We start from the raw sequence: 27,913 nt of genomic DNA on the forward strand, positions 1-27,913 counted from the left end.
TAGGAAGCTGATAATTCGGGCCATGTGGGTCAACCAGGGTCAGTGGCTGTCCATGGTTTCAGAGAGGGAGTCATTCCCAGCCCTCCCCCTTCCGAGAACATTCCCTTTGGGTGTGTTTGATGCTATAAGTTGTGATAGAGAAGGGGCTGTCAGGCTGTTGTTACACACAGTTTCAGAATGTTTTAAGGTTTCCCTGTCCATACTCTCCATCAAAACATTCTTGCTGTCTTTGTAGACCTTGGATTCTGTGCTTAAACATACTTAAAGGTTGGGAAATTTCTTACACAAATCCAGTCTGAAACAGTTTTGGTCCAATGTTGTTCCTGAAATAAATGCTGAGATTTAAAGAGCACTTTGAACATCTATTGCAAGCCTCGGGGATGGCTCATCCAATGCCGTTGTTTAACTTCAGTGAACTATGGTGCAAGAGTGCTCTGTGGTACATATTGGGATTTTTAGTGCCCGTTAACATACATGAACTATGGGCCCAGTCGGGTCGCCTCCGCTCCCCACATTTTGGATTGGGTCAACAAATGCAAATTAACGTGTCTTTCTAGCTCCGGAGTTTTATCAGTCTCTCATCACCAGCCCAACTTAATTGGAAAAAGAAATCACTTATGTGGTAGGATTTAAACGTGTTTTGTAGTTGAATGACAGCTTTTGATGTAGAACCGTATTTTACAGGAAGTGGTCTAGTTCTTTATCAGTGTTTCTGTAAGGATATTTCAAAAACTCTCATCAAATTTCCAACAGTAAGTAATATCCCATTCAGCGCAAGGTGAAATGTTTTACATCAAATCCCCTGCTGTGTAATGGCCAATCAGACAGTATTTATAGTGGCTGAATGGATTTCTTGGCTCTGTATTCAAAATTAAACATTTTCAGACATTAACATTTAATGCTTTTTTGCCACACTTCAAGTTGATTTTATGTAACCCTAGATACTCGCAACTCCTTGATAGGCTGAAGTACCTTGTTTATGCCCCAAATCCTGCAGGCAGTGGTTTTTATATTTATTGTACCTGTGTAGACGGAATTAAATTGCAGATTTGATAGCATATTCCTCTCTTCCACTTGAAACCCATTTTCTGTTGAGTTGCGTTAGGTGTCGATCATCAAACCGCTGTAAGTTTACTGGTGCTGGTACAAGTTTTCAACGCTGTGAGCCAGCGATGAGAACTAGAATATAAACAATTAAACATATTTTAAATGGAATTTTAAAAAATTAAAGTGGATTGGTTTCTGTTTTTGCCTTTCTCTTGTAGATGTCTAACCACAGAAGCCTTTGTCAACCTCTGTCATCTTCGGAACTGGATGGATCCTACCTTAGCATTGCTCAGTCACAGGCCTTATACAAGAACAACAGAATGGCACGGGGAAGTCCTACGCACATGCCCGTGTCTCAGCCTTGCAGGAACAGTCATGCCCATCGAGCTGCAGCCCAGGGTCATCGGCAAGAAGAGCGGAGGGAGTTCATGATGGGCAATGGGTTGCATGGTAAGTGCAACAACGTGGTCTCGCCAACGAGGCAAAAGTTGCCTCCCCACAAGAAAGCAACTCCTGCCGCGGAGCAGAGGAGAAACAGCTGTCCCCTTCAGACTTGCTCTTTCCACAAGAAACCGGGTAGCTCGGATCATGGTTCTTTCCAAGAGGGCTGCCACCTTCCAAAAACGCACTCCGGACCACATTGTGAATCCTTTGCCTGTTGCTCGTGCCCGTCGCATACTCCTGGACTGAACGGCAGCACGGACTTGAGACCCAAAGAAATGGAGCGCGGTAAGAGGTTGTCGGAAGAAAGGAGGAAGCAGCTGCTGCTTCAGAAGATGGAGCTGGAAATCGAGAAAGAGCGCCTTCAGAATCTGTTGGCCAAGCAGGAGGCAAAACTGCTGCTTCAGCAACAGCAGCTCCACCAATCCAGGCTTGACTACAATCGGTGAGTTTGGGGAGGAGTATCGAAAATGGGACTTCTGCTCGAGTTCTGTCGGGGTTTATGGAAGGTGGGTGGGTCTGTTGACATCTTTCTTAGGCCGATATCTGGTGCTGGGTTGTTGTTGTTTAGTCATTTAGTCGTGTCCGACTCTTCGTGACCCCAGGGACCAGAGCACGCCAGGCACTCCTGTCTTCCACTGCCTCCCGCAGTTTGGTCAAACTCATGCTGGTAGCTTCGAGAACACCATCCAACCATCTCGTCCTCTGTCGTCCCCTTCTCCTTGTGCCCTCCATCTTTCCCAACATCAGGGTCTTTTCCAGGGAGTCTTCTCTTCTCATGAGGTGGCCAAAGTATTGGAGCCTCAGCTTCACGATCTGTCCTTCCAGTGAGCACTCAGTGGTGCTGGGTTAGATGAGCATTTCTTAAACTTCTCTTCAGGCCACAGAAGAACTCATAAAACACAACAAGCTTTCTAATTTACCAAAAGACATTAGTTCCACAAAGATGTGTGATCTGCCTTAATCATCTGCGGCATCATGGGAACAATTTGGTTAAAGCTACATTGCAAATGGCTCAGATACTGTGGTAGTTTAGCATTTGCAATGATGGCATCGAGGAATACGATGCATTGCAAGCCTCTTCGAGATTCTGAGCTACATCAGGTTCGTTCTGCGTGGGGGATTAATTCTGCTGATCTAAAAAGAGGATGTCGCTGTACTTCAGTGAACTCCCACTCTCTGGTGCCCATAAGCAAACATCCTATGCCCAACAGCAAGGTCTCAGAGAGTTGCTTCAGCCATTTAAGGCAGACTTTAGCAGTTGTTTCCTTCTGTTTGCCCCATCACTACTATTAAGCATGAAAAAGATTGAAGGCAGTTCAAAGCTAGTTGAAACATGGAAGCTGGGAGTTGTACTGAGGAAGCATAGAAGCGATCCGGCTGTGCAAGTAGAGATCAGTTGAGAAGGGTGGGTGGGTGACTTCTAGGTGCCCTGTAGAGAGCAGGGGTAGACAACTGACTTGTGGATTGAACTTCACACCATGTACCCAGCTGGCTCTGACCTGACATGATTTCTAATCTCTGCCTGAGTTATTCAGAGAGGTTCCACGTTTTATGTAGTAGTTACATTTGCTGTGGGTATGCTCATGTTATACTGGTTTTCCCCATAGCAAATTCTTAAGATGTGAATGACAGGCATGCATGCCTAAACACCTGCGTACCCTCACCTGAGAGCCCTGATTTGTGTTGTGGTTTCCCAGTGCATGTATATGGATGTTGAAGGACGCACATCTGTCATTCACACTTTAAGCATTTGCAGCAGAAAACACCAGCACGCCCACAGCAAACACAATTGCCACTTACAGCACAGAGCTACTCTTGAGTTGGGTACTTGAGTGTGAGGCAGAAAGGGGAAGAAATCTCAGAGGTGCTAGAAGATTATTTATTGCCCGATGTGTTTCGAGTATTATAGCATTTCCTCAAGGGAGGTTTTGATTTCAAAGAGGTACCAAAACCGACTTCTACACCATCTCATCACAAAATAACCTCCATTCGATGCCTTCCTTCCTTTTCTTTACTTTTTGTGTGAGATAAGCTTGTAATTCATGTGTTTTGGAAGCTTGGTTGTAGTGAGGCCTCTGAGACTTCAAGACATGGAACCATCGTATTTTTCAAGCTTATCTCCATAACAGTCTAGCATAGAATTTTGTTTTGGAGGACGGAGAAGTACAATGGCAATAAATCCCAAAAACCAAGGAGAAATAGTGTTGTGAACTGCTTAGTGTGTCCCCTTACTTTAAACACTAACTTGAGATCTTTAAGACAAATTATGTTCGCAGAGGTCCACCACTTTTGACTTCCCTTACAAGCCAGACATTGTAATTGCCACCATCTCATAGAATCATAGAAGCATAGAGTTGGAAGAGACCACAAGGGCCATCGAGTCCAACCCCCTGCCAAGCAGGAAACACCATCAGAGCACTCCTGACATATGGTTGTCAAGCCTCTGCTTAAAGACCTCCAAAGAAGGAGACTCCACCACACTCCTTGGCAGCAAATTCCACTGTCGAACAGCTCTTACTGTCAGGAAGTTCTTCCTAATGTTTAGGTGGAATCTTCTTTCTTGTAGTTTGGATCCATTGCTCCGTGTCCGCTTCTCTGGAGCAGCAGAAAACAACCTTTCTCCCTCCTCTATGTGACATCCTTTTATATATTTGAACATGGCTATCATATCACCCCTTCACCTCCTCTTCTCCAGGCTAAACATGCCCAGCTCCCTTAGCCGTTCCTCATAAGGCATCGTTTCCAGGCCTTTGACCATTTTGGTTGCCCTCCTCTGGACACGTTCCAGTTTGTCAGTGTCCTTCTTGAACTGTGGTGCCCAGAACTGGACACAGTACTCTCCTTGCTTCCTGGAAGTCCTCTCTCTCTGTGTGTGAGGACTTGTAGCCATTTGTCTCCTCTTGTCCCAATCCACTGAGGAGGCCCTTTTGGTTGTTGCCAAATAAATACCTGGGCCACAGCGATGTGTAATAGGGCCTTCTTGGTGGTGGCCCACTGACTGTGGAATGATCTCCTCCTTGATGTTAGGCAGGTGCTGAGAAGGTTCCTTTTCAATGCCAGGTGAAAATACCAGGTGAAAATTGAATATTCAGCAGTAACTTTATATTGAGATTCACAAATGGTGTGGGATGTCGTATAAAAAATGGATTGTGGGTCTTAGATGTTTTAATTATTCTTTTGGTCACTTTTAGTAGTTTTGTGGCCTGCCCCCTGCTCATTTCATGAGGAAGGGCAGGATACAAAATTTGCAAATAAGATAAATTGTGCAGGCTTTGCTGATTCTCACCATTTGTCCCACCTTCAGAAGCCTTGTGGGAAGTGAAACAATATTCAGCCTCTCATTCTCTAGACACAGGCCAAGAAAAGTCTTTCTCAACTCATCTTAGTTTCTTTCATGTGAGGTGCTGGGACCTCACATTATATCAAGGATTGTCACATGGAGGATGTTTTCTCCTGCTCTGGAGGGTAGGACTCAAACCGATGGCTTCAAATTACAAGATTCTAACTAAACACTTGGAGGAACTGGCAGTAAGAGCTGTTTGGCAGTGGTATGGTCTTCCTTGGGAGTTTGTGGACTCTTCTTCCTTTGAGATTTTGAAGCAGAGGTTGGATGGCCATCTGTCATGGATGCTTTAATTGAGATTCCTTCATTGCAGGGGGGTTAGACTAGATGACCCTCGGGCTCCCTTCCAACTCTACATTTCTTTGATTCTATGACCTTCTGCAATCAAAACATATTCATTACTGCTGAGCTGAGGAGTCTCCCATGCCATTCAATATGACATGATCCCCCCTATGTTGAATTCCTTCAAGGAGTTTGTTCTAGTCTCAGGTTGGAGTAAAAGGTGGTGACTTGGCCAAGCCTGACCAGTTATTTTTCGTAGCTAAGCATCTCCAGCTACTTCAGTGGCTCTTTCCATGACTCCCTTTGCAGTAGCTGTCTATGTTTTCATGAGTGGGCATCATGCAAAAAATGGAGCATCTCTCTCCCCACACTCCTAAACCCATTTGGCATTGAAATCAGACCATGCTTGAATTTAAGGCAGTCCTTGATCCCTCTTTAGGGATCCTCTTCCACAGAGTAGTGTGCTTGCTAGATGAACTAGGCAGGGCCAAAGGACACAGCCCTGCTCTTTTCCTCCATGCAAGTATAACCATGTAGAGGAGGCTGCCCGAAGGGGCACTCTGCCCTCTTCCCCTTCCCAAACTTAACCGGGGGGGGGGGCAGCAGAGGAGAGGGGACTCCAGACACCAATAAATACATAAAAGCTCAGGATGAGGTCCCATTCTGTGTCAATGGCCAGCAAGGACAGAGTAGCTCCCAAGGTTCCCTCCCTGATCTCTTCTTTTGTCTGTAAGATGCTGTTCAAAAGCAAGCTGTGTTGCTTTGGCTGTTAAAATGCCTGTTTGATCAGAGGCAATCAGAGCTGTGTACTTTAGAAGACTACTGGGGTCACAAACAAAGGTGAAGAACTAAGTAGGAGCAGATGGATTTTTAATGATCAAATATCTTTAATCCATGCATATGTTCCTGCTAATGGAGGAAGAAAAGGAAGGCCTGAAGTCTGTGTGAGGCAATGTTGTTGTTTTGAAAGTCGTTCTCGGAGTGCTCTGTGGGGCATCCACTGCCCAACGACGGGACTCTTAAATGCCTCTGCAATTACGCTTTTCTTATTGTGTATCCTCACATCTGCTGCATCCAGCTTCTGCTGAGAAGATTGCACGTTCTGTAAAGTGCTGGTTGGCAGAAAAGCTGCAAAAGGAAGACCAGAGGCATCCTTTACTGTCTCCGCTCTGCTCCTTCCCATGTATTGATTAATTTAAGTTCATGGAGGATAGATGGGTCTCTCAACAGTATTAGCCATGATAGCTAAATACAACCTCCATCTTTGGAGGCATGAAAACTTTTTTCTTTTTCTTTTAAGGTTTTGCTAGGCAGTCACAACTTTCAGCCCTGCTAAAGTGCACCAATACGACCTAAATGCCTGCAGAGACTAGCTGAGAAACACAACATTTTTCTTTTCCTTTTGGCAAAACTCGGCTCTCCAGCTTGTCTTGATACTCTCTGTTTGTGTGTGTCTGTGTGTGTGCTAGCTAGCTAGCTGTAAACAGAGGCTTGTATCCAGAGTAGTGCTGCCACTTGCACAATGAAACTGTCCCCCCTCTCCCCCCCTAAATCTGTTGTGGGTTTCCCTTCAGCCTTCCAGAGCAGATGTGGGGAGGGTGTGGGGCAAGGAGCTGGGGAAAGTTCCATTGCAAAAGCATAAACCCTAAAGAAACGAGAGCATTGGGTGCCACCCATAGAATGGCACAGTTGCCAGCCCCCATGATAGCAGTAATGGTGTCGGAAGAAGAGCCTTGTAGCTGAATCGGACTAAAAATCCACATAGTTCAGCACCCTGTTTTCCACACTGGCCAGCCAGGTGCCTCTGAGATGCCCACAACACACAAGACATGAAGTCAATAGTTCTCCCTTCTTCTTTTTTTAACCCAGAGATGCATTTTAAATAAAAGAGCACTTTCTACTCATGTAAAAACACGCTGATTCCCAGACCATCTGCGGGCCAGATTTAGAAGGTGATTGGACCTTAGTTTCCCACCCATGTTCTAGTTAATAATGGCAAGTTCAACACGTTCTTACCTAAATCATCTTATCCTCTTTAAAGCCATCTAACCTATTTGTGGCCTCAGTTGCACGTTCCATAAATTGCTATTTCTGTTAAAAAATTGTATTTTCTCTTCTGGGTTAAATTTATCAGGGTGGAGGGATGGAAACAAACCATTCTTCTGTCTAGAATGTTGCTGTATGAATGGAGCTGGCATTCTTTGCAAGTTTGCCCAACTGGCAATACATTTGTGGTACTCGCTGATCGCAATAACAAAATCTTGAGGACTTTTGAAATTCAGAATTCAAAAGCCCGCTTCTGATGCCCTCATCCAGTGATTCCTTGAGCATTTGAGAGATCTGGTGGGCAAGCACACAGCACTGCTTTTGACCTCAGTACCTGGCACCACTGCTTTGTGACTGCATCAAGGAGTATTCATGGAACTGCCCCCTCCACAGAAAATAATGCAGGATTCTAATAAATCTAGGGTTTTTTGGCTTGGAGGCCGATGGCTCATGCCTAGGCGTGTCTATTCAAACATAAGTCCTGTTGACGTCAATGGCACTTACTTCCAGTTAAGTGTGGGTAGGATTGCAGTTTAAGTCTTTAATTTACTTGCTGTGTAAAGGGGGAGAGGAAGAGAAGGGGCGAAAGTTTGGCTGCTCAGCACCGTGCATGTTTACCGTGATATGTGGCTCTTCTCTCTCCACCCCAGGTTTAAAGGCCAGCCTCCTAATTCGGAAGAACTGCTCATTGATGAAGTGCTGATGAGACCAGGTGGCTTGGCCCCAGTGATGAATGGCACTTGTGGGGGCCTCAGGTAATACCTTGGTCTTGTGCTCCTCTGTTAAGCACTTTCATGTGTCAGTATATTTTATGATTTGTCTAAAGGGCTTTACAGAATGCTAAAAAACATATTTTCTTTCACCTCTTCCTCCCTTCTCTCGGATTAAATGCTTCAAGCCAAAAAGAATGGAAGTAACATCATGGGATGACAATATAGTCAATAAAGACCGTGGGGTGGTGGGTGCAGAGACCTGGACCTGGGCTCCTGTCCTTGAAAGTAGACCTTGGGAGCCTGCATTAAAGGCAGTCACTTAGGGGCTCTCAGATGAAGCTCAGAGGCGAAGCAGGATCAGGCCAGGGCGTCAAAGAAGCCAGGAAACCAACCAAGGCAAGGTTTGAAACAGAGGTTTATTGGAGACGGCAAGCTTAAGAGAGAGGTTTGGAAGTGGTTCACATGGCACAAAGCCAGGAGGGAGAGAGGGCCCCAAAACAGACAGCAAACAGGGTGACACTGGAGTTGAAATTCAGCAGAGGAGCTCTGAAAAAGTGTCCCCTGGCAACCTTTCTAGTTTGACCCAGGTCTGCAGTTCTTCAAGTGCGGAAGCAGAGTTCTGTACAGAAGTGCTAATAATCACAGGGCGAACAGAGGGCGCCTCCTCGAGCCCTACCCTAGGATGGCCTGAGTTGCACAGGGTCTGCCTATCTCTCCGTTAATTAATGCAAATGCTTAACTGCTTATAACAAGTGCCTGCACCGGGGGAGAGAGGAGCAATCACTGGGCAGCACTCACTGTGGTTTTTTTCATTGGGTGTCATGTGCTTTCATAGCCAAGCTTTTCAATGTTCTCTTTCTGTGTTTGAACACTACGCTTCTCCAGTTCTGGGGCTGTGATTGTAGCCAGCATTGATCTCTGAATCATCCCTCGAGGGCTGCCTCGACCTTTGCTGCAGCAACAAATGCAGGGGAAAGTTCCCTTCTAAGTTTGGGCTTCGAGACTGGGCTGAGGGACGACCCCCGCAAAGGTCTCGATTCTCCAGGCAGGTGAAGGGCTGGATTGAATGCAATTCGGTTTGCTTCTGAGTAAACGTGCATCAGCGTGTGCTGCCCACACCATCATTTTGCCTTCGAAACAAAGCCAGTTGTACTGAACTTGGCTTGTTAGTGCTGTGTTCAGATCTGTGTGTCTGACTTTGCTTCCTTTTCTTGAAGGTAGTGCCTTCAGTTTCCATTGGTGACCCTTGTCTGACCAGTGATCAAAACTGCTTAGAAACTCAGTTCCACAATTGGATGCGTTAGCTTTTCTGTTCCTTACGGATAGGGTTTTCCTCCTTTCTCATGCAGGAAATCTTTCCTGTGCAGATAGATAATGTGTCGCTTCATTATAGAGGTGACCATAAACGGACTTATCTGTGTTTGATTTTGTCCAAAACACAGTACAGTAACCTTAACGTACAGGGAGGTTGTGTTCTGGGGATAGCGCATAAAACCAAAATCACATATACTGTATTTTTTGCTCCATAAGACACACTTTTTCCCTCCTAAAAAGCCCACAAGCAGTACATGAGCATCACAGCACCTCTAAAAACTAGGTGCGTCTTATGGTCGGGTGTGTCTCATAGAGCGAAAAATACAGTAGTTAAAATACTTTTCCCCAGATGCCCATCTCCTTTCCACCCTTTTTATTTATTTATTTTTAAATTGTCGCATGCATAAAGCTGAATGTGTGCAAGTTAAATGCACATAATCTGCAGGTTACCTATATGTAATACTTAGAAAACAAAAGTATCAAACTGTTCCCACTCTTCTAGCGAATCTACCTTCAGCAGGTCTTTTGTTAGTGGCAACAGCCCTCCTATATCGAGAGGGGAGAGATCACGTAGGGTGTGAGAGAAACAAGACTTAGGGATTCTGTGTGATTGTCTGTCCGTCTTTACGTCTCACTTTTCTGATGGAGACATGCAGTAATCTTATAGCATTAGTGTGCAATTGCGCATTCCCGAGTCTCTGTGCCAGCCGGTCGTGAAGTTTGGCAGCAAGACATCGGAAAGTTTGCTTCCTGTATTCATTCATCAGTTCTGCAAAGGTTACCAGATGAATGCGCCCTAAATAATTTAATCTAATGTAAAGCCAGAGGAGGCTAAGACGACAAGTCCATTTGTCTCCTTTATGCATTTGAATATGGAAGTGATGTTTGCTTCAGTCTCTGAAAAGGGTGCATGTGATTATTGGGGCTGGAGAATGATGCTGTGCAGCTGGACTGTGTCATTGAAATGCCAAAGACTTTTCTCTCTTTTTTTGCTATTTGAAAAACAAAACACAGAAATAATCAAGAAAAGAAGTTATCTCTACCTTCTGGTTGACATGCACTCCTGGGGTAAAAACTTGAATGTTAATTCTCAGCTAAGCAAGGCTCCATTTAAAAGGAGGAATTTTTTTGTGTCTGCTGTTCTTTGTTTTGCTTTTTTTAAAAAAAGGGTTAAAAGTATTCAAAATATTAAACTTGCTCAAGCGAGACATTAGAGTTTCGAAAGAAAATAAATGATACAATCAACACCCGAAAAACATATTTTTTTTATAATTAACTGCTCATTTTGACTTAATTATCTACAATTACCAAATCTAATTGCAATTTATTCTCTATTATCTGTGGGAAGAATAGCAGGCAAGGGGACGTGCCTGCTGGGCGATGTGCACAAGGGCAAGAGGACAGGTCCCAAGAACATGCAGGCCTCTCAGTGGGGACCCCAGAGGCAGGCAGGTGCGGAGGGTGGTGGGGCTCAGCATCTGGAAGCCAAAATGGCCTTTGTGTGGCGAGAGGCATCTCGTTGCCTCTTGGAGAGCATCTTTTTAAAGCTTAATAATAATAATATTTATACCCCGCCCATCTGGCTGGGTTTCCCCAGCCACTCTGGGCGGCTTCCAACAAAATATTAAAATACAATAGTCCGCTAAACATTAAAAGCTTCCCTAAACAGGGCTGCCTTAAGATGTCTTCTAAAAGTCTGGTAGTTGTTTTTCTCTTTGACATCTGGTGGGAGGGCAGGTGCCACTACCGAGAAGGCCCTCTGCCTGGTTCCCTGTAACTTGGCTTCTCGCAGTGAGGGAATCGCCAGAAGGCCCTCGGCACTGGACCTCAGTGTCCGGGCTGAACGATGGGGGTGGAGACGCTCCTTCAGGTATACTGGGCTGAGGCCGTTTAGGGCTTTAAAGGTCAGCACCAACACTTTGAATTGTGCTAGGAAACGTACTGAGAGCCAATGCAGGTCTTTCAAGACCAGTGTTATATGGTCTCGGCGGCCGCTCCCAGTCACCAGTCTAGCTGCCGCATTCTGGATTAATTGCAGTTTCCAGGTCACCTTCAAAGGTAACCCCACGTAGAGTGCATTGCAGTAGTGCAAGCGAGAGAGAACTAGAGCATGCACCACTCTGGTGAGACAGTCCGCGGGCAGGGAGGGTCTCAGCCTGCGTACCAGATGGAGCTGGTAAACAGCTGCCCTGGACACAGAATTGACCTGCACCTCTATGGACAGCTGTGAGTCCAAAATGACTCCCAGGCTGTGCACCTGGTCCTTCAGAGGCACAGTTACCCCATTCTGGACCAGGGACTCCTCCACACCTGCCCGCCTCCTGTCCCTGCAAAACAGTACTTCTGTCTTGTCAGGATTCAACCTCAAGCTACCCAGAGGGAGAACTTCTGCGGGCAAGTCTGATTTCAGTTTCACTTCAAGCAGTTTATTTGCAAAAGCTGAGACCTGCCCCACCCATTTGATCTTCTTCATTTACTTTTGCCATGGGATCGTTTTGTTCTTTCTCCAGTTCACAGAGGCTTTAATCAATGTTGCCGATTCCATCTATGTCTGGGTATCTCACAGGGAGATTGGGGGCAGATAATGATTTGGAAGGCTGCTTCTTTCCTTGATACAGCAAGGTTAGCCAGCCTTGGAGCACAGCCTTTCCTAACCTGCTGCCTTCCAAACATTTTGGACTACAAAACCCATCTGCCGCAGCCAGCATGGTCGTTGAGGGGGGCACAAAGTTGAGGAAAGCTGCCTTACAGCATGTGGGGAACCCCACATCCAGGGGCCAAATGTGGCCCTCAAACTTCTTCCCGGGCCACCCCTTTCCCCATACTTTCCACCCTCCTTAAGTATTTTTACCTGACTGGCACGTGTCCTTGAACCTCCTTTAATATCTCTTATTTATTGGGATGGAGAACAGTAAGGTAGGGTGGGTGGTGCATATATAGACACTAGCCTACTGTGCAAAGGTAAAATCTACACTCATGGCCCGCCCACTTTTGAAGATGCTCCTCCCACCACTGGCACGTGGTTCCTGGAAGGTTGCCTAGTAGGAAGTGCAGGCCTTGGGCTGAAAAAGGTCTTCCACCCCAGCTTTTGAGGAATAGTTCTTCCGTATTTCTCAGAGTTTGAAGAAATGCCTCATTCAGAGGCATCGATCCATTTAGCTCAGTTCTGTGCTGTCTTGACTGGCGGCAGCTTAGAGTCTCGGGGCAGAGATTTTTCTCCTCCCCTGTTTCCAAAGGGGGGCATGAAAAGCATCTCTTTTGCCACTAAACTACTGTCTCTCCGAACTTCTTAGCTCAGGGTCCATCTGTTGACTTTGAAGACCTCTGCCAGAAATGTATTTCCTGGCCATTAGCCCTTTTAATGATATATAATGAGATGAAAAAGATGTTGAAATACACATTCTTTAAAAAAGCAGAAGCATTTTTACTTGGTATTATAGGCCAAGACATTAATAGACAAGATGTCAAACTGTTCTTATATGCAACAACAGCGGCAAGAGTATTGTTAGCCCAGAGATGGAAGCAAAAAGAAATTCTGACCTAAAGAAGAATGGCAGACAAAATTAATGGATATAAAGATCAGGAGCAGCCTTGCTAGATCAGGTCACAGATCAGAGTTTAGTCCTGTGTTCCACTATGGCCATCATAGTGCCTAACGTCCCACCAACATCCACATTTAGTGCTGCTCATAATATCAACAGGACTTTTTCCACAACTGTAAGAGCTAAAAACTCTTTTCAAAAGCTTTAGTTCTCTTGAGGCCAAATCCCATGAGCATTTCGGGTTCTATTCTTGCATGGCAAAGGGCGGTGGCAGTGGCGGGGGAGCTGTGGAGTGGCCGACACTTCTTACCAGAAGGCAGCTTTCTACCACCCCACATCGCAGAAACTGCATCTGCTAACGGCCTGCGCCTGTTCGTTCTTATGCACTTGCCCTGCAAGGCCCCGGTTGCAAGAGGCCCTTGAAAATGTTGTCTAAAGCAGAACCACATCCAATTGTATATCTTAAAAAAAGGAAAAACCCATCTCCCCGATGCAGATGGTCTGTTACATGCTGAAGTACCCACTCTGTGAGTATTCAGTAAGTTCAATACGCCCAGCACCTGCTTTTGTGCACACTCCTGACATCTGGGAGAGGTGATTTTTTTTTTCAGGCAATCTACTCTTTATCTTGATTTTTGAATATGAATACCTTTGCACCGGGAAGGAAAACGGGGTGGGAGAAGAGGTCAGCTGTTTACCTGAGTACCATGCAGGCAGAGGCTGTGCTAATAATGAAATGGTGCATAATTATGTCTCACACTTCAGAGATCTCAGCCTTGTGATATTCCCATTCTTCCTCGGACCCAAAGACCTTGGCTGCGCACCTTATGCTTGGTCATGTCAATAGGGGTAGAAGCCATGGGGCGGGGGAGAAGGGCTTATTCTGTACAAGCCATGTTCACCCCTATTGAATTTCCTTGGGCAGTCAATGAGATTTTACATGCTTCTTCAGTTTTTTTTGCACAGCTGATTGCCATGTTTGACTCTAGGAAAGCTTCCTTCCCCAGGGTGGGTCACCTAGTACCTGTGAGGTATAAAATACACTGTATAATTTGGAGTGTCTTGGATTTAAATCTTTACGCAAGTGTGGAGATTACTGGGTCACTGTGAAACTGATCGTGCACAGCTCGGCTTAGTGTGCATCATGAACCCCCTTCTCTGTGCAGCATTCTCCTCCAACTACTGGTATCCCACACTTTTTCTCCTCCCTAGATCCGGAGATTTCCTATGCAATCATTCTAGCTATCCTTAGTTGGATGTTCAAAGCATAGTGTTCATCACTGCAGCTTTTGGGAGTTGATATCTGCTGAAAGAGATACTCAGCATTGCAACGTGGGTATCAATACTCACTCTTACTTCTGCAGGCGCTGCCTTTGGAAGGGAGAGAGCGAAAGGGGTTGGCTGGTCCTACACTTCCCATCTAACCTGGAGCCACTCAGAGATGGCGCTATTTCTACTTATCCTGGGGAGTGTAGAATGGTCTCTGGACCGGGAGCAGGGGAAGAAATCTCTAACGAGAATTTGTGCTGGCCCCATTTTGCAGCCTCTTTTTAACATGCTACTTTTGATAGTTTGCCGCTTTAGAAACTTTGGAGACTGAGATGCTTTCCTTCTGCACCTCTTTAAAGACCGCCACATCTTCAAAAACAAATGAAAAATGCTCCACCATTTATTTTGTGAATGAGACAAATTGTGTTGTGCTTCCCTTAAGTTTTAGACTGCACCTATGCCCCTGCTGTCCCCAGCACAGGTGTGCACATCTCACAACTAGACAAAGCATAAGGAAAATGTGTCTTTTCCTCTCCTATGACCATGCGAGGCTGTCTCTCAAAGCACATTGCATAGGAATAGGATATTATGCCAATTGTGCTCAGTGGGACCTCAGTGCCACACTGAGAACAGTGTTTTGTCAACCAGGAACTCCTTTCTATAGCCTAGTTTTTCTGCTAGAACTGTGCTATGTTGAGGGACCCTTCCCATGCATAATTGTTCTTCTTGGAGGAGTTCCTTCTCCCCCCCCCCCCCCGGATTATTTGCACCACCTAAATGTTCTCATTTTGGGTATATTGAGGCTCCATCTCACTCCGGAGTGTGATTTCCCCTCTGATATTTTTAGTTAGCTGGAAATGTCAATTGCAGAATTTCATAGCACTTTCCCTCTCTTTGAATGTGCGTTGTTATGGTGATTATTCTGGGAAGGGATGTCGGATCTTTCAGATTTTGTTTATGGTATAGCTGTTCTGAATGTCTGGTAAGAGAAGAGGGTGTGGTGATGCTGGTGGCAGAGGGATTATTTCTGCTGCTTGTTAAAAACACATTATCGGCAGTTCTTTTATAGCTGAACTTTAGAGGGTGTGTATTTTATACTCACTTTACTCTGCCTTTTGTTTCCTAATTTAATCAAGGCTGTCAAATGCAAATGGATGCCTACCTGCAGCTCCTCTTGCCTTCCCCAGAGGTGGAAATATACCCCCCAACCTTCCTGAGCAGCAGCCCCCCCTTCTCCCCTGGGCTGGAGATCCTCCCCCCAATATTCCATATGCAGTTCCACCTTGTGGCTCTGCTATTTTACTCTCGGGGCCACCTGTCAATTCTTTTCAATCATGACACACATCAAATCCTGCTATTTCGGCTCTGGGTCTCTTGAGAAGTAGCTGCCAGTTGTGCCAGCATTCAGCTGAGGCCGCCAAACTCTACTCTTGTGTGTTGTCTCTGGAGGTGAATTTAATAACACCTTGAACCACCTCGTTGGCTTCATGAATTTACTTGAGTGCAACTTGCTTGCGCTCCCCCTTCCCTGACTTCCTTCTCAGCAGTTTTAAACTGGCATTTTGACAGCCTCAAATGAACCCCTTTTGCAAATTGTTTGCAGGCTTTTTCCTCTCTCCCCTTCTTTAGTTAAGCAGAAATTTTAGCTAACCCGCTTGTCACTATCTCTTCTAACAGCCCGGCATACTTGCCGGTGCCAGATTGGTTTATGTTGATGCTTGTAGCTTTTGGAGAGGAGAAAAACAGAGTGGGAGCCACTTATTTGGTCAATGAAATGTCCCTTAACAGATCTGCACAAAAGTGCAAATGCTGACTTATCGGTAGATACAAATCTGACTTGTCAATAAGTGCTGTATCTCTGCAACAGATGGATGCCATTGCCCATTGTTGCATAACAGATGTCTATATAGTGGATTTATTCCATTACAGCCACAAATAGGCTCAGCAACTGGCGGCCTTTAGCAAAGGGAGGCATTTGCTCTTCAAAGCCTTATGTGGAACTGCTTTCTTCCAATCTAGCATTATTTGCAATCTGGGATGGACTCTTTTCAAATTCTCAAGTGGGCCCACTTCAGTTCCTTGGGAGTCAGAGTCAGACCTTTAGTTACCAACCCTGTAGCAACCTGTGTACACAGTAACTTCTGCAGCTGGTCACCCAGCTAAAAGGGGAGTGAGCATATTACATAGGTAATATGACTGCATCTTCTGGCAGGTTTGCCCAATTTGGGCAAGGTTTTTAAGGCTGCAGCAATCAACGTTGACGGTAACCAGATTGCTCATCCATGTAGCAAGGTCTGACCTGTTTGCAAGGTGAAGATCGAAGAAGACCCTAATAGCAAGACCTCTGCCTTTGCTTCTTGAGCATTGGTGCTGAAGCTTGGATCAGCCACTGTCTTCTTGGCCTGATCAGATAGGGCTGGAGAGATCCCACCAGGCAGTTCACCCATTGCCTCAGTTCACCCATCCTCTGGCACCATTTTCAGCTAAAGGACCACTTTCCCTTTTGTGCAACTTCACGAGGACAACATGCCAGTGATGGGCGAGGCCAGAGACAAAGGGGAGCAGAGCATTTAAAGTGAGTTTTACCTTGGTACACTTGGCTTGCTTCTACCAGCACCCACACTGCCCTCTCTGTCCTGCACCAGCTCAAGCAAGAAGCTTCATCAGAGTTCAAGGATGCTTTGCAGCCAAGCAAAAGCACTTGAGGGATGGTGAGGTCTTGGGAAGGTTCCTAAAATCACAGACTTGGAAGGGACCCCAGGGGTCATCAAGTCCAACCCCTTTCGATGCAGGTATCTCAGCTAAAGCAGCCATGACAGATGGCCATCCAACCTCTGCTTGAAAACTTCCAAGGAACCTCAACCTCCCGAGGGTGACCATTCTGCTGTCTAATAACTCTTATTGTCAGAAAATTCTTCCTGGTGTTTAGTCGGAATCTCCTTTGTTGCAACTTGAAGCCATTGCTTTGTGTCCTACCCTCCAGAGCAGGAGAAAACAAGCTTGCTCCCTCTTCCATGTGACAGCCCTTCAGATATTTGAAGATGGCTCTCATATCTCCTCTTAGTCTCCTGTTTTCCAGGTTAAACGTACCCAGCTCCTTCAACTGTTCCTCATCAGGCTTGGTTTCCAGACCCTTGATCATCTTGGTCTCTCTCCTCTGTGCACCTTCCAGCTTGTCAACATCCTTTTTAAATTGCGGTGCCCAGAACTGGACACAGTATACCAGGTGTGGTCTGACCAGAGCAAAATAGCCTAAGGAATCATCCAAGTGAGAGAGATTTGGAGGGTCATATTAGGCCCCTAGACCTGATGTTCTCTATCTATCCTTGCTTTAGCATGTCCCTGAAATCTTAGGGGATGGCAAGTAAGCTTGCCCCCATGGGCACCTTAACGTTATGATTGCCTGAACCAACTGGAGCATGTTGCTGCTTGTGTTTAGATTTTGGGCAGGAAGAACCCGCGTCTTGAATGAAAGCGATTGCTCTTGATTCTCACCTACAACTTGCCGTGCTCATTTAATTCTTGTTTCCCTGCTCGGGAGCAAGGCTGCTTTCAACAAAACAGAGGTGTCTTTAAAATATTCAGCGGAATGAACAAAGCCTCCCTCTCCCACTGTTTCTGTCCTTCACTAGACCATCAGCTCCGTGTTTTCCTCTTTTTGCCACCTTGATCACAACGGTGCTCCAGGACATGAAGTGCTGTGTGCAAGGCAATGCCCAGCCACTTGCAGATACAGAGACTTCAAAGGCTCCTCTCGAAGACTTTGGGTGCACCCAAAGCTACTTAGGCTGGAGTGGTTGTTTAATTTTATTTTTCAGTGTGCCCCACCTACCATTTTTGACCCAGGTTACTCCTGCAGGGATCTTTCCTGGAGTGCCTTGGTGCTTTGAATTGAGCTCAGCAGCTTTCCATTGGTGCCAAGCCTTTTCCAAACTGTCCATTATGCTTACAAGAGTGCTAATTTTTTTCCCAGAGCCACACAGAGAAAATGTTAGATTCAGCTTGGCTGATTTGTTCTTCACACTGCTCCCATGGTGAAGAGGATTGATTTTTGTGTTTCTTTTGATGTTTGGCTTGCTTTCCTTTGGAATGCAATGCTTTGGGCCTTAATCCTTTAACCTTGAATCTGAGCACCACGGCTTCACGAGGGATAAGGCTTTTTTCCTCTCTCTTTTTTTGATGGAGGAATGGACTACCCGTTTGTTATATCGGATCAGCTGGGAGTGGTGATGTAAAACAAGATGGATCTTCAAACAGTTTATTTTTCTGCTATTAAAGGCCTTGTAAATGGGGGCGAGGTTTAGGGAGAAGTGGCTGAGAGACTGAATTGTGTATCAGGAGGTCCCTGGTTCAAATCTCACCTCTGCCATAAACTCACCAGGTTGTTGTTGTTGTTGTTGTTTTTAGGCTACTCACACTCAGCCTCTGCCTAATTTCTGGGGATGACAATTATACTGGCTGACCTTGCAACACAGACAGGGCATTTGTGACCATCCAAATGACCTGGAGTCCATCTCCATTCAGTTCCAGCAAAGTGTGACCAGTGCTTAGAGAGGATGTGAATTGGCCCGGAAGCACCTGGAAAGCTGCAGGTGCCCCACCAATGACATTGTGTGATTGCAAAGATTTCACCAAGATTATGTGAAATTTTTGGGGGGGACGTCAAAGCTCTATAGAAATGCATACAGTCATACCTTGTATTCGAACAGCCTAGATCTTGAATGTTTTGGCTCCCGAACGATCGAAACCTGGAAGTGACTGTTCTGGTTTTTGAACGTTCTTTTCGAAGCCGAACGTCTGGTGGTGCTTTCGCGGCTTCCAGTTGCTGCAGAAGCTTCCTGCAGCCAATCAGAAGCTGTGCTTTTGTTTTCGAACACTTTGGAAGTCAAACGGACTTCCGGAATGGATTCCGTTCGACTTCCAAGTATGACTGTAGTAGTAACAAAGGAAAAGTGGAACGCCAGTTGCTGTTTCTATCACTGACACATTTCTGTCAATCCTCTTCTTCATTTATATATATATATTACTTTTGCCTGTTTGTTTGTTTATATACCACCCTTCGTCAAAAGACTACAGGGTGGTTTACAACATAGAACACAAATGCCAACAGATAACATGAAAACAAAAGCAGTTATAGTAACACAAGTTTAATAAGATAACACATAATAGAATGTAGATTCTCATAAAATATCAATTCCCTCTACAACAATAGCATAAAAGTAAAGGAGAAGAAAATCATTGGCCAGGTATCAAAAATACCAAAGCACAAAAACCAGTCCATAGATATATCCTTCAAGCTGGCTTGAAGCTTATTAAAAACAGCCATAAAATGTTATAAATAAAATACAGTGTGATAGTTGAAATATAATATAGCAATTGCTGATAACAAGCCAACAAGCAGCATATGGCACCAGTAAAATATCCAAAAATAGATCCACAGTTGTCAAAACTTAATTCTGAGGATTGTCAAAGGCTTAGCAGAAAGGGGGGCTTTTTAAAGATAGCCGGGAGGTTTCAGCAGAGAGCCTGGCTCGATCTCCCTTGAAGGGATCTGCAACATAGGTGCCTTCCTAGAGCCTAGTAAGGAAAGTAGAGGGCTCAAAAATCTCTCTCCATGGCAGGTTGATTTTCCCATGGACCATGGAAAAATACACCTGGAGTGTCCTTCTCAGGTGGGGGAGAGTTGCCATCAATTTTGGATCCCCTGACTCTAGATCCCCACAGATCCCCTGAACCTTATCTATCTCCAGCTCTAGACATCGTGAAAAACTCACACCTTCTTCCCTGGGCAGCACAAACCAGCAAGGCTTGGGATGCAGCTATGGGTCTGCCTCTCTGCCCCCACCCAACCCCACTTTGGGTCACTTTGTTGGGGAACAGACTTAGGCTGGGGGGGATGTTGCAATTTGCTCAGCCTGCACAGATTCACAGATTGCTTAGTTGGAGATCCACAACCTCGCCTTGCCTCGACCTCTGCTTCTTCTGAACTGGTCGTTCTCCAGCGGGCAGATGAGGGGCAGCTACCTGATGGGCGCGCATTGCATTTGGCTCAAAGGTTGGCAGTTGCAGACCTCTCTTGCCTAGGGCAAAGCTGTTGGGCCCTTGCCCACTCGCTCAGGCTGTAGCTGCTGCAGAGACGGGTCTGCCATCAGCACTAATAGCAAACTTGTTTGATCCCGTGCTCCCGATGTGCACAGCCTGTCATCTTCCCTGGCCAGCTGCGAGCGCTGGTTTTTGGATAAGGGTCCCCAAAGCTCAGCAAGTTATGGAAATGGGTCCATGGCAGCTGATGGACAAACGTGGAGGGGAGGGGAGCACCCCGCTAATGCTTCTCAGAGGGCAGCGTTTGTGGCAGCAGCTGCTCTTCCTCCCTGCCCAGCATCAAGAACGGCTCTGTGGGCAGCAGGAAGAGTCTGGAGTGCTGGATTTTTATAGGATCATTAATTATACGTTATAAGGCAGCTAAGCATGGCATTCGTAGTGTGATGAATTTCATTATGAATGGCCTTTTCATATTCTTCATCTCATTATATTCAGTCCTTGTGACCTAGAGTTTAGCTAAAGTTATTGTTCGGGTTAACTTTCATTTAGCAGGCGTCCTAATTTTAGAAGCCGTATGATCTTTAGATTTTATGGAGAGACAGTGTACTTATGGGTGTGTGTTTTGCAAGATCTCCTCTTGGCAGGTGTGTGTGTGTGTGTGTTTGTAACAATTCCAGCCCGTTCAGAGAAGGGATTTAGGCTGGTCTTGATTTGCTCAAAGGTCTTCACTGCCTTATCCCCTGGGTAGCCTCATCCACCTGAACAGATTCAGCTATCATCTCTATGCCAATGACTTTTAAATCCATCGCTCCGCTTTGTCTATCGTACAACAGTCTCTCTGAAACATAATCTTGGTTGTCTAGCCAACAGCTCAACCTTAATCTTGCTAAAAAGGAGCTCCTTATTTTTCTTCCTTAAAGGGGAAACTTTGGTGCTGGCACAGTTACATTCCCTCTTTGTTATATGGGCTTCTGAGTTGAGGTGGAAGCGCTGCTGCTCCCTTTCCTCCACTTTCTAGCCAACTTATTCAAACTTTCCTGGTGAGATTCTCTGAAATAACTTCACCCATGCCCTGTTCATCTCCTTGCTTGGCTCTGATCAGCTTCTCCTCCCTCCTAGTTGTCTTTCACACTCCTCTTCCCTATTCAATGTGTGGCTGGGGTTCAGATAGAAGTCTGTGAACGTGGCTCCATGCAGCGAAGGAACCTCAAGTGGCTTTAGCAACCAGGGGGTTTGGCAGATGCTGCACCCACCTATGGAGAGTCCCCTTCCAAACCTCCCTAAATACCTTCGACTGGCTCCATGCCTTCGCCCTGGTTGCCGTATTTGGCTTCTTGGACTTGGAGCAGTCGAAAGCAACTGTGTTCCTGGAGGGACACCAGCCTATCAGGCAGCTGGTGGTGGCACTGAAAGGCCTTTGGCTCTCTTCATTGTCCAGTACCTATCAGAATAGCCAGCTGCTACAGTCACCCAGTGTCTTCTCAGTACGTGGAGCCTCATATACGGACTCCTGTGTGAAGCAAGGCTTTTGAAAGTACTTTGGCAATTAAGATGGGAGACTTCCATTTCTATTTTGTATTGTTCATTGCTGCTGGTCTCGTTGAGACTGTGCTTCGAAGCCTTGCATGAAACTGCAGATGTCAGGAGTACTTTGAATGTTCTGCAGTATAAATTGCTTGCATCTTCTGGAGCCCTAGAAACTGAGTTGGTTCCACACGGATAAGGGTCTGTCTGCACTTATTTTATTTATTTTTATTTATTTATTGAATTTACATACCACCCCATACCCAGAGGTCTCAGGGCGGTTTACAGAACCATTTATAGTGGGCATAGTTGCTATTTTTTAAGTTTATTTTTTGGCATGAAGCCACATGACAGGGTCATTCAGCTAGGGTTCCAGAATAATGAACCCAAAGAACCACTTTTTCTTATACCACAAAAAATCCAACTTTTGTAAAAGATCCAGAATGGGTCCTCAATATTTTCAGTATTTGTGTGAAGTATGCTCTGCCAGGGGGCAGAGGGGAAGGCATGTGAGCACAAACCCGAGGCTCAAAGCAGTTAGTCCTCATTGTGCTAAACTGTGGTTTAGCATTGTGTCCAAATGAGGCCACTTTCAGGAAGCATAGCCCTTTGGACGGCCCATGAAACTGTTAAATCTGGACCTTAAAAATGCCTGCTCAAAAGTGCTCCTTGTTCTTATGAGCTGCGTTCCCCCCACCCCACCCCAAAATAACACAGCAGCATCCTAGAGAACGAGAGCAGGGCCGCTGAAACAGCTTCAGAAGTTGGGATTTAGGTCAGAAACTTTGTTTGGAAGAGGATGTTCTGTCAATCCTTTCAGTGTTTTCGCTCACCAAGAGCCAGGCAGGTTTTTCCAGATACGTGGGCGCTGCATTTGAAGGATTGTTTTTATACCTGTGACTTGGCATTTACATGGCTTTCTTTTGTGAAGGCTGACAGCCCTGCTCGCTGGAGCGACAGCTGCCCTACTCCACTCCATACGAAAGGCCACGTGCAGATTCCTGGCATATTGTCCCGCTTAAAGCTTGCCAGGCCTGACTTCAACATGAATCTCTGCAGAGCTCTAAGCCGGGGGAGGTCCCCCACCCCAGCCCACCGCTCGCCCGCTCTCTTTCCCGACTGAGATTTATTTTCCATGGGTGGGGAAGGAGGGGAGAGGATAATTTCTAATCATTTTGCTGTTTATTAGAGCAGCCAATTAAGGCCGGAATTTGCAAAGGGGAGGATCAAAACACGCCATTATTTATTTATTTACTGCAGCAAAATTAGGAACGAGGCTTTGGAGAGGATACGCTGGTGTCAGTTTAAAGACCCGTTTAATTCCTTATTTCTTCAAGGGGTGTGCTGGCGAAGGCTTTTGACTACGTGCGTGGGTTGCGAAAGAGGCAGAGGGGCCAGTTCTGCTCTGCAAGCCACACGTAAGCTTAGCGTGCCGGTGTCTCAGCCAGATGCCGCCGATAAGCAAACACACAGAGCAACATGAGCCGAGGCCTCACAGAGTTGGAAGCAAACACGTGTCTGGGCTGCGCCGCTTCAAAGCTCGACTGAGTGTCCACATGTTGGAATGTTACTTCCTTATTAAAAAAAAAAGTCCTTGCACATAGAAAGCTAGCATATCAGGGAGAGAGCTTCAGGGCCGGTCATCTTCCTGTCATCCAGTTTCCTATGTGTGAGGGTTGTCTCCCCCATTGAGGAGCGTTCAGTCGTGTTGCGCCCCAATATGCAATCTGGGTTATCCTCCCTCAGTGAAAACTAAGCCAGGGCGAATGACAGATTTGCAAAAGGAAATATCGGGATGAGGAGGGAAGTAGCCCCATCTACTTGCTGTTTGTGAACTGTTTCCCAAGGTGCACTAGCTTCTCTAGGAGATCATTTCTCAGCACACATCCTGCATACTACAAGAGACATTGTGCATCTCTGACTGGGCCATTTCTGCCATTGCCGACGTCACAGGACAGGGCTTGGTCCTGGGAGAAAGAGGTGCCTGCATCTAGTAGTTTTCTTAATGTGGTCACTCACCTTGTTTGTTCTGGGGAGGAGTCCCATCCTGGGTGCAGTCTCCCGACCTAATCTTATGAGAATCTGTTCTTGGAAGAGGTTAATAAAGAGACCCCTTCCAGTTCCAGCTGTGCTGCGAGTTGTTCTCCTATGTGCAGATTTTATACAGGTGCCTCTGTTTAGGTTCTGCATTGGTGCTTTGTTGGTGCCTTCTTTGCAGGACTCAACTGAATCCCTGTTCAAGCATCCCCTTTCCATTCACAGTTCTGTTTTGGTAGAGCAGAAGACTTTTAATCGTGGGTTTGAGTCATGGGTTCGATTCCCATGTTGGGCAAAAGATTTCTGCATTGCACGGGGATGGACTAGATGACCCTCGTGGTCCCTCCCAACACTACAATTCTAGGATTTTATGACTTGCACAAGCCCCGTTCCTTCTGGTGTTGTTACCTTCTCCCCTTCCAAGAAGCTGGCAGGCAGAGTTCTGAAGTAGAAAACCTCCTAAATTTGTGGAGACTTCTCACATGATTTTGAATCCTGATTATGCTTTGGTCATAAGTGTCCTCTTTCAGTTATTTAGCTCCACCAATAGTGTCCTTCGTAGCTAACCAAGTTAGCTGCTTTATAGCAGTGGATCATCTACCTCAGGTCGGCAATGTGCGGCCCATGGGCCAGAAGTGACCCACGGAGGCCGTTTAACTGGCCCATGATTTATAGATTTATAGAACTGTAGAGTTGGAAGGGACCACAAGGGCCATCTAGTCCAACCCCCTGCAACATGGGCCTCAAACCCAAGACCCTGAGATTAAGAGTCTCATGCTCTACCGACTGAGCTATCCCTCAGGAGCCGCCCCAGAACCGAACCACCCGCTCGGCGAGTCCTGGCGCACTGCGCTAAACCAGCGCAGCGTGGGGACTCTTTTCCGCAGCTCCGGAAACCGCTTCTGCACATGTCCATGGCACTGGAAATCACTTCTGCGCATGCCCAGACACTGAAACTCACTTCTGCACAGGAGCGATTTTCGGCATCTGGGCATGAGCAGGAGAGATTTCCGGCACCACAGACATGCACAGACGTGATTTCCGGTGTTGCGCTGCGCTGGTTCGCCCCACGGAGGATCTCCGCGGGAGTGATCCGGCCCCTGATCTACCTCCTGGGAACGTAATCATAGACCAAGTCTCAAAACCATGACAAATGTGGCAGACAGTTCCATGAGTAACTTTACTCCTAGCAATTTTTAAAAAATGATACAAAGCAGCCACATGAGGCCGGAATCGGGACTAGAGGGCCAACAGTGGGAGGGTCTGCCTAACCCTTTTCCTTCACCACCATCTTGGGGGCTTTTCCCCTCCAGGAAAAAGGGTAGCTTTGAAGACTGGGTGGTTCTGAGTGGGCAAATGGAAGAGGAAAGGTTGTAGTCAACTGCTTCTGCAATCCCTCTTGTTTTCGGTTTCCATGCACCAGAATGACTCTGAACGTGTAGTGCATTGGCTCCTCTTTGGGAAAAGAGTTTAATGGTGGTGGTTCTGCTTCCCCTCCCCAGAGTGAAAAGATTTGGGACTGGTGGAGAATGCTCTCTACCTGTAGGCTACAAACTCTGCAAAGGCCTGCATGCGTGCATGAAAACTGATGGCCTCCCTCTGCAAAGGTCTCAGTGGGGCCTCTCCTGTCTGAAGACCAGCTGAAACCCACCCTCACGCTGCTCAAACCATGGTCTCCCCTTGGGGTAAAGGCTTGAGTTCTGCGGAAAGTCGGCACTCAAATTTAGGCATGCAGACTCATCCCTGGAATTCTTCCACCACATTTCGGCTCCTTTTCAGCTTAGCAGAGAGAGATGTTCAGGAAGGGCAGAGTGGCAAGCAATTCTTCAGTTTATGGGGACTTAATCTGTCATCCCCGGATGAATCACCGGACATCTATTTCAGCATAGTTGCTTATACTTTCAAAAAGAGGACGGGGGGGGGGGACCTGAGCCTCTGCAGCCATCACACCTGACAGCATTTGATGACCGGAAACATCACGGTGCAGCCAATTAAGACCGGGAGGTGAGCCCAAGCAAGGCAATCTGTCAGTTTGTCGGTGGTTAAGCTCCCAAGCCTGCGGTCTCAGCTGGGGTGCAGAAGGCTAAAACTGCACCGGCCATCTGTTGAATAATCAATATTGGAGGGCCTCTGTTGCTGCCCTTGCGCTTGTCGGCTTCCAAACGCTTTGCTGGCTTAATGTTCTCTGGATACCTCTGATCAGCCCTGCAAAATGTATGACTAGATCAGGGTTCAGTGAAAGGTGAGTCTCCAAATTCAGAATTCATGGCCGGGAAGCAGCCAGCCAAGCGCTGAATGCTGAGCAGGAGCCCGGCAGGAGCTTTTGGGTGTTGGTGGTAAGTGTTGCTCTGTGGCCAGGGGGAAGAGAAGCATCCTTCTCACTGCTTGGTTAGCTTAGCACATCGCTAGTCCCGTAAAATTCCTTCTGTGGGCCAGGGCTGCCATTATGCCGAATTGATTCATCAGGCTATGCTGTTCTCAAACAAGTTAAATTTCATCATACTTGACTTGACTTAATTTAAAAATGAATTTAGCTACCTCTGAGCAGACATTGGTTTTAGTGTTTTGAAGAAGTGACATTTTCCCCCCTCCGCTAAAGCAGACTAATGAAGCCGTATTAGTGCCCTAACTTGAGCAGTATATAAAGATTAGTAAATAAGACCCCATTAAAAATACTTATAATGTAAGCAACATGGGTCCCAGTAGCCTTCCTAATGTCCATTAATGCTTATTCTGAGGATCAGAGCTCATTTTACTGAGCCATTTAGTCAAACCGTGCGATTATTTAGAAAGTTAATTCATGCATACTAAAATCGAGCTTAAGTAATGCAGAGGGTAGGAGGTAAAACTCTATGGAGATGATAGTCCTTTTTGTTATTTAATGATCAGCCATAATTAACTTGCAAATTTGAAATAATTAGAACAAATTAAAGGTATTTAACTTTGCCTCCCTAAAGAAAAATTCAAATTGCACCAAATGCGGCTTTAAATTATTCAAGTCTCAGAGGTCTGTGCTGGGTTTTCTCTCTCTCCCCCCCCTTCCCCCCACAATGCCTTTTTCTATGACGAGAATACCAATCTGCTTTTTGTCAGAAAGCATCCTATCAAGCGATTGTTCTTTGTGTCTAATAAATGACAGCTATTCTTCTTGGTAAAAGTATTTTAGTCTCTGAAGACTACATCAGCATTTCCGTGGCATTTTAATTCAATAAAACAAAAGGTTAACGTTTCTCCCCCACTTCTCGCCCCCCTCTCCCCGCCCCACTACTTCTTAAAGAAAGCAAATCCCAGCAAGTGTTTGGTGGGTCCTGAATGGCATTTTGAAATATCCCACTCCAGCTCAAAAGTGGGGGGGATTCCTGGCATTGGGGAGCTAAAGTAAGTCAAGTTCCGGGTGGCCCATCTTGCTTCGACAGTGTTTAGGTGAATCTTCTGGTGGGGGAGAATCGTTTCATATTTGAGTCTCTCTTCCTGCGTTTTCCCCATAGGGTTGCCCCGTGTCTTTAACTCATTGGCATATTGTTCAGCGGCTTCATTACAACTAGAAATGTTAAATGCCTTCCTGGCAGTGATCACCAGTGGAACCGCTGTAGGGAAGGTAACCCCCTTATGTTGTCAAGACGGTTGGTTCATGCAACTCAGTGTTTAGACAATATTCTGACGGGGAAAAAGCTCCACGAGATCTTCAACCAGCGCAACTCTTTGGAATAGAGAGCAGGGAACATACTGTGCGGCTGGGTCAAACATACCTTAGAGCGTGTTCTCAGCCAGCTACAATAAACTGATACAGTGGTACCTCAGGTTACATATGCTTCAGGTTACAGTCTGTGTCTATAAGCCGTACGTTCAAATGCTGCTAATGTTGCCAAGCCATTGATCAAGGGGGATTCACCAGTATCAGTGTCTTGGCCCCTATTAGGGCACATAGAATCCATTTTCGCTGTCAGTTTCCATATACAGTGGTACCTCGGGTTACAGACGCTTCCGGTTACAGACGCTTCAGGTTACAGACGCTTCAGGTTACAGACTCCACTAACCCAGAAATAGTACCTTGGGTTAAGAACTTTGCTTCAGGATGAGAACAGATATCGTGCTCCGGCGGCGCGACGGCAGCAGGAGGCCCCATTAGCTAAAGTGGTAGCTCAGGTTAAGAACAGTTTCAGGTTAAGAACAGACCTCCGGAACGAATTAAGTTCTTAACCCGAGGTACCACTGTACTGTAGTTACAAAATCTATAGGAAGCTCCCAGTCCTATGAAGATGTAGACCTGAGTAGGGATAGAGTAGGAGGAACAATCTTTTGGCAATCAG

The 27,913-nt window shown here is 46.1% G+C and overlaps 1 protein-coding gene across 11 annotated transcripts in view; it reads left to right on the forward strand.

Moving 5' to 3' along the window:
- KIAA1328 (KIAA1328 ortholog) overlaps positions 1 to 27,913 on the forward strand; it is a 228,403-nt gene that overhangs the window by 161,558 nt on the left and 38,932 nt on the right. For all 11 annotated transcript variants that reach the window (XM_053408979.1, XM_053408983.1, XM_053408981.1 and 8 more), the window contains 2 exons: positions 1,266 to 1,933; positions 7,813 to 7,917. In XM_053408979.1, the coding sequence (XP_053264954.1) occupies positions 1,266 to 1,933; positions 7,813 to 7,917 (773 nt within the window). The remainder of the gene's footprint in view (positions 1 to 1,265; positions 1,934 to 7,812; positions 7,918 to 27,913) is intronic.

Source organism: Podarcis raffonei, chromosome 11 (assembly GCF_027172205.1).
Source record: "Podarcis raffonei isolate rPodRaf1 chromosome 11, rPodRaf1.pri, whole genome shotgun sequence".
Classification (NCBI taxonomy): domain Eukaryota; kingdom Metazoa; phylum Chordata; class Lepidosauria; order Squamata; family Lacertidae; genus Podarcis; species Podarcis raffonei.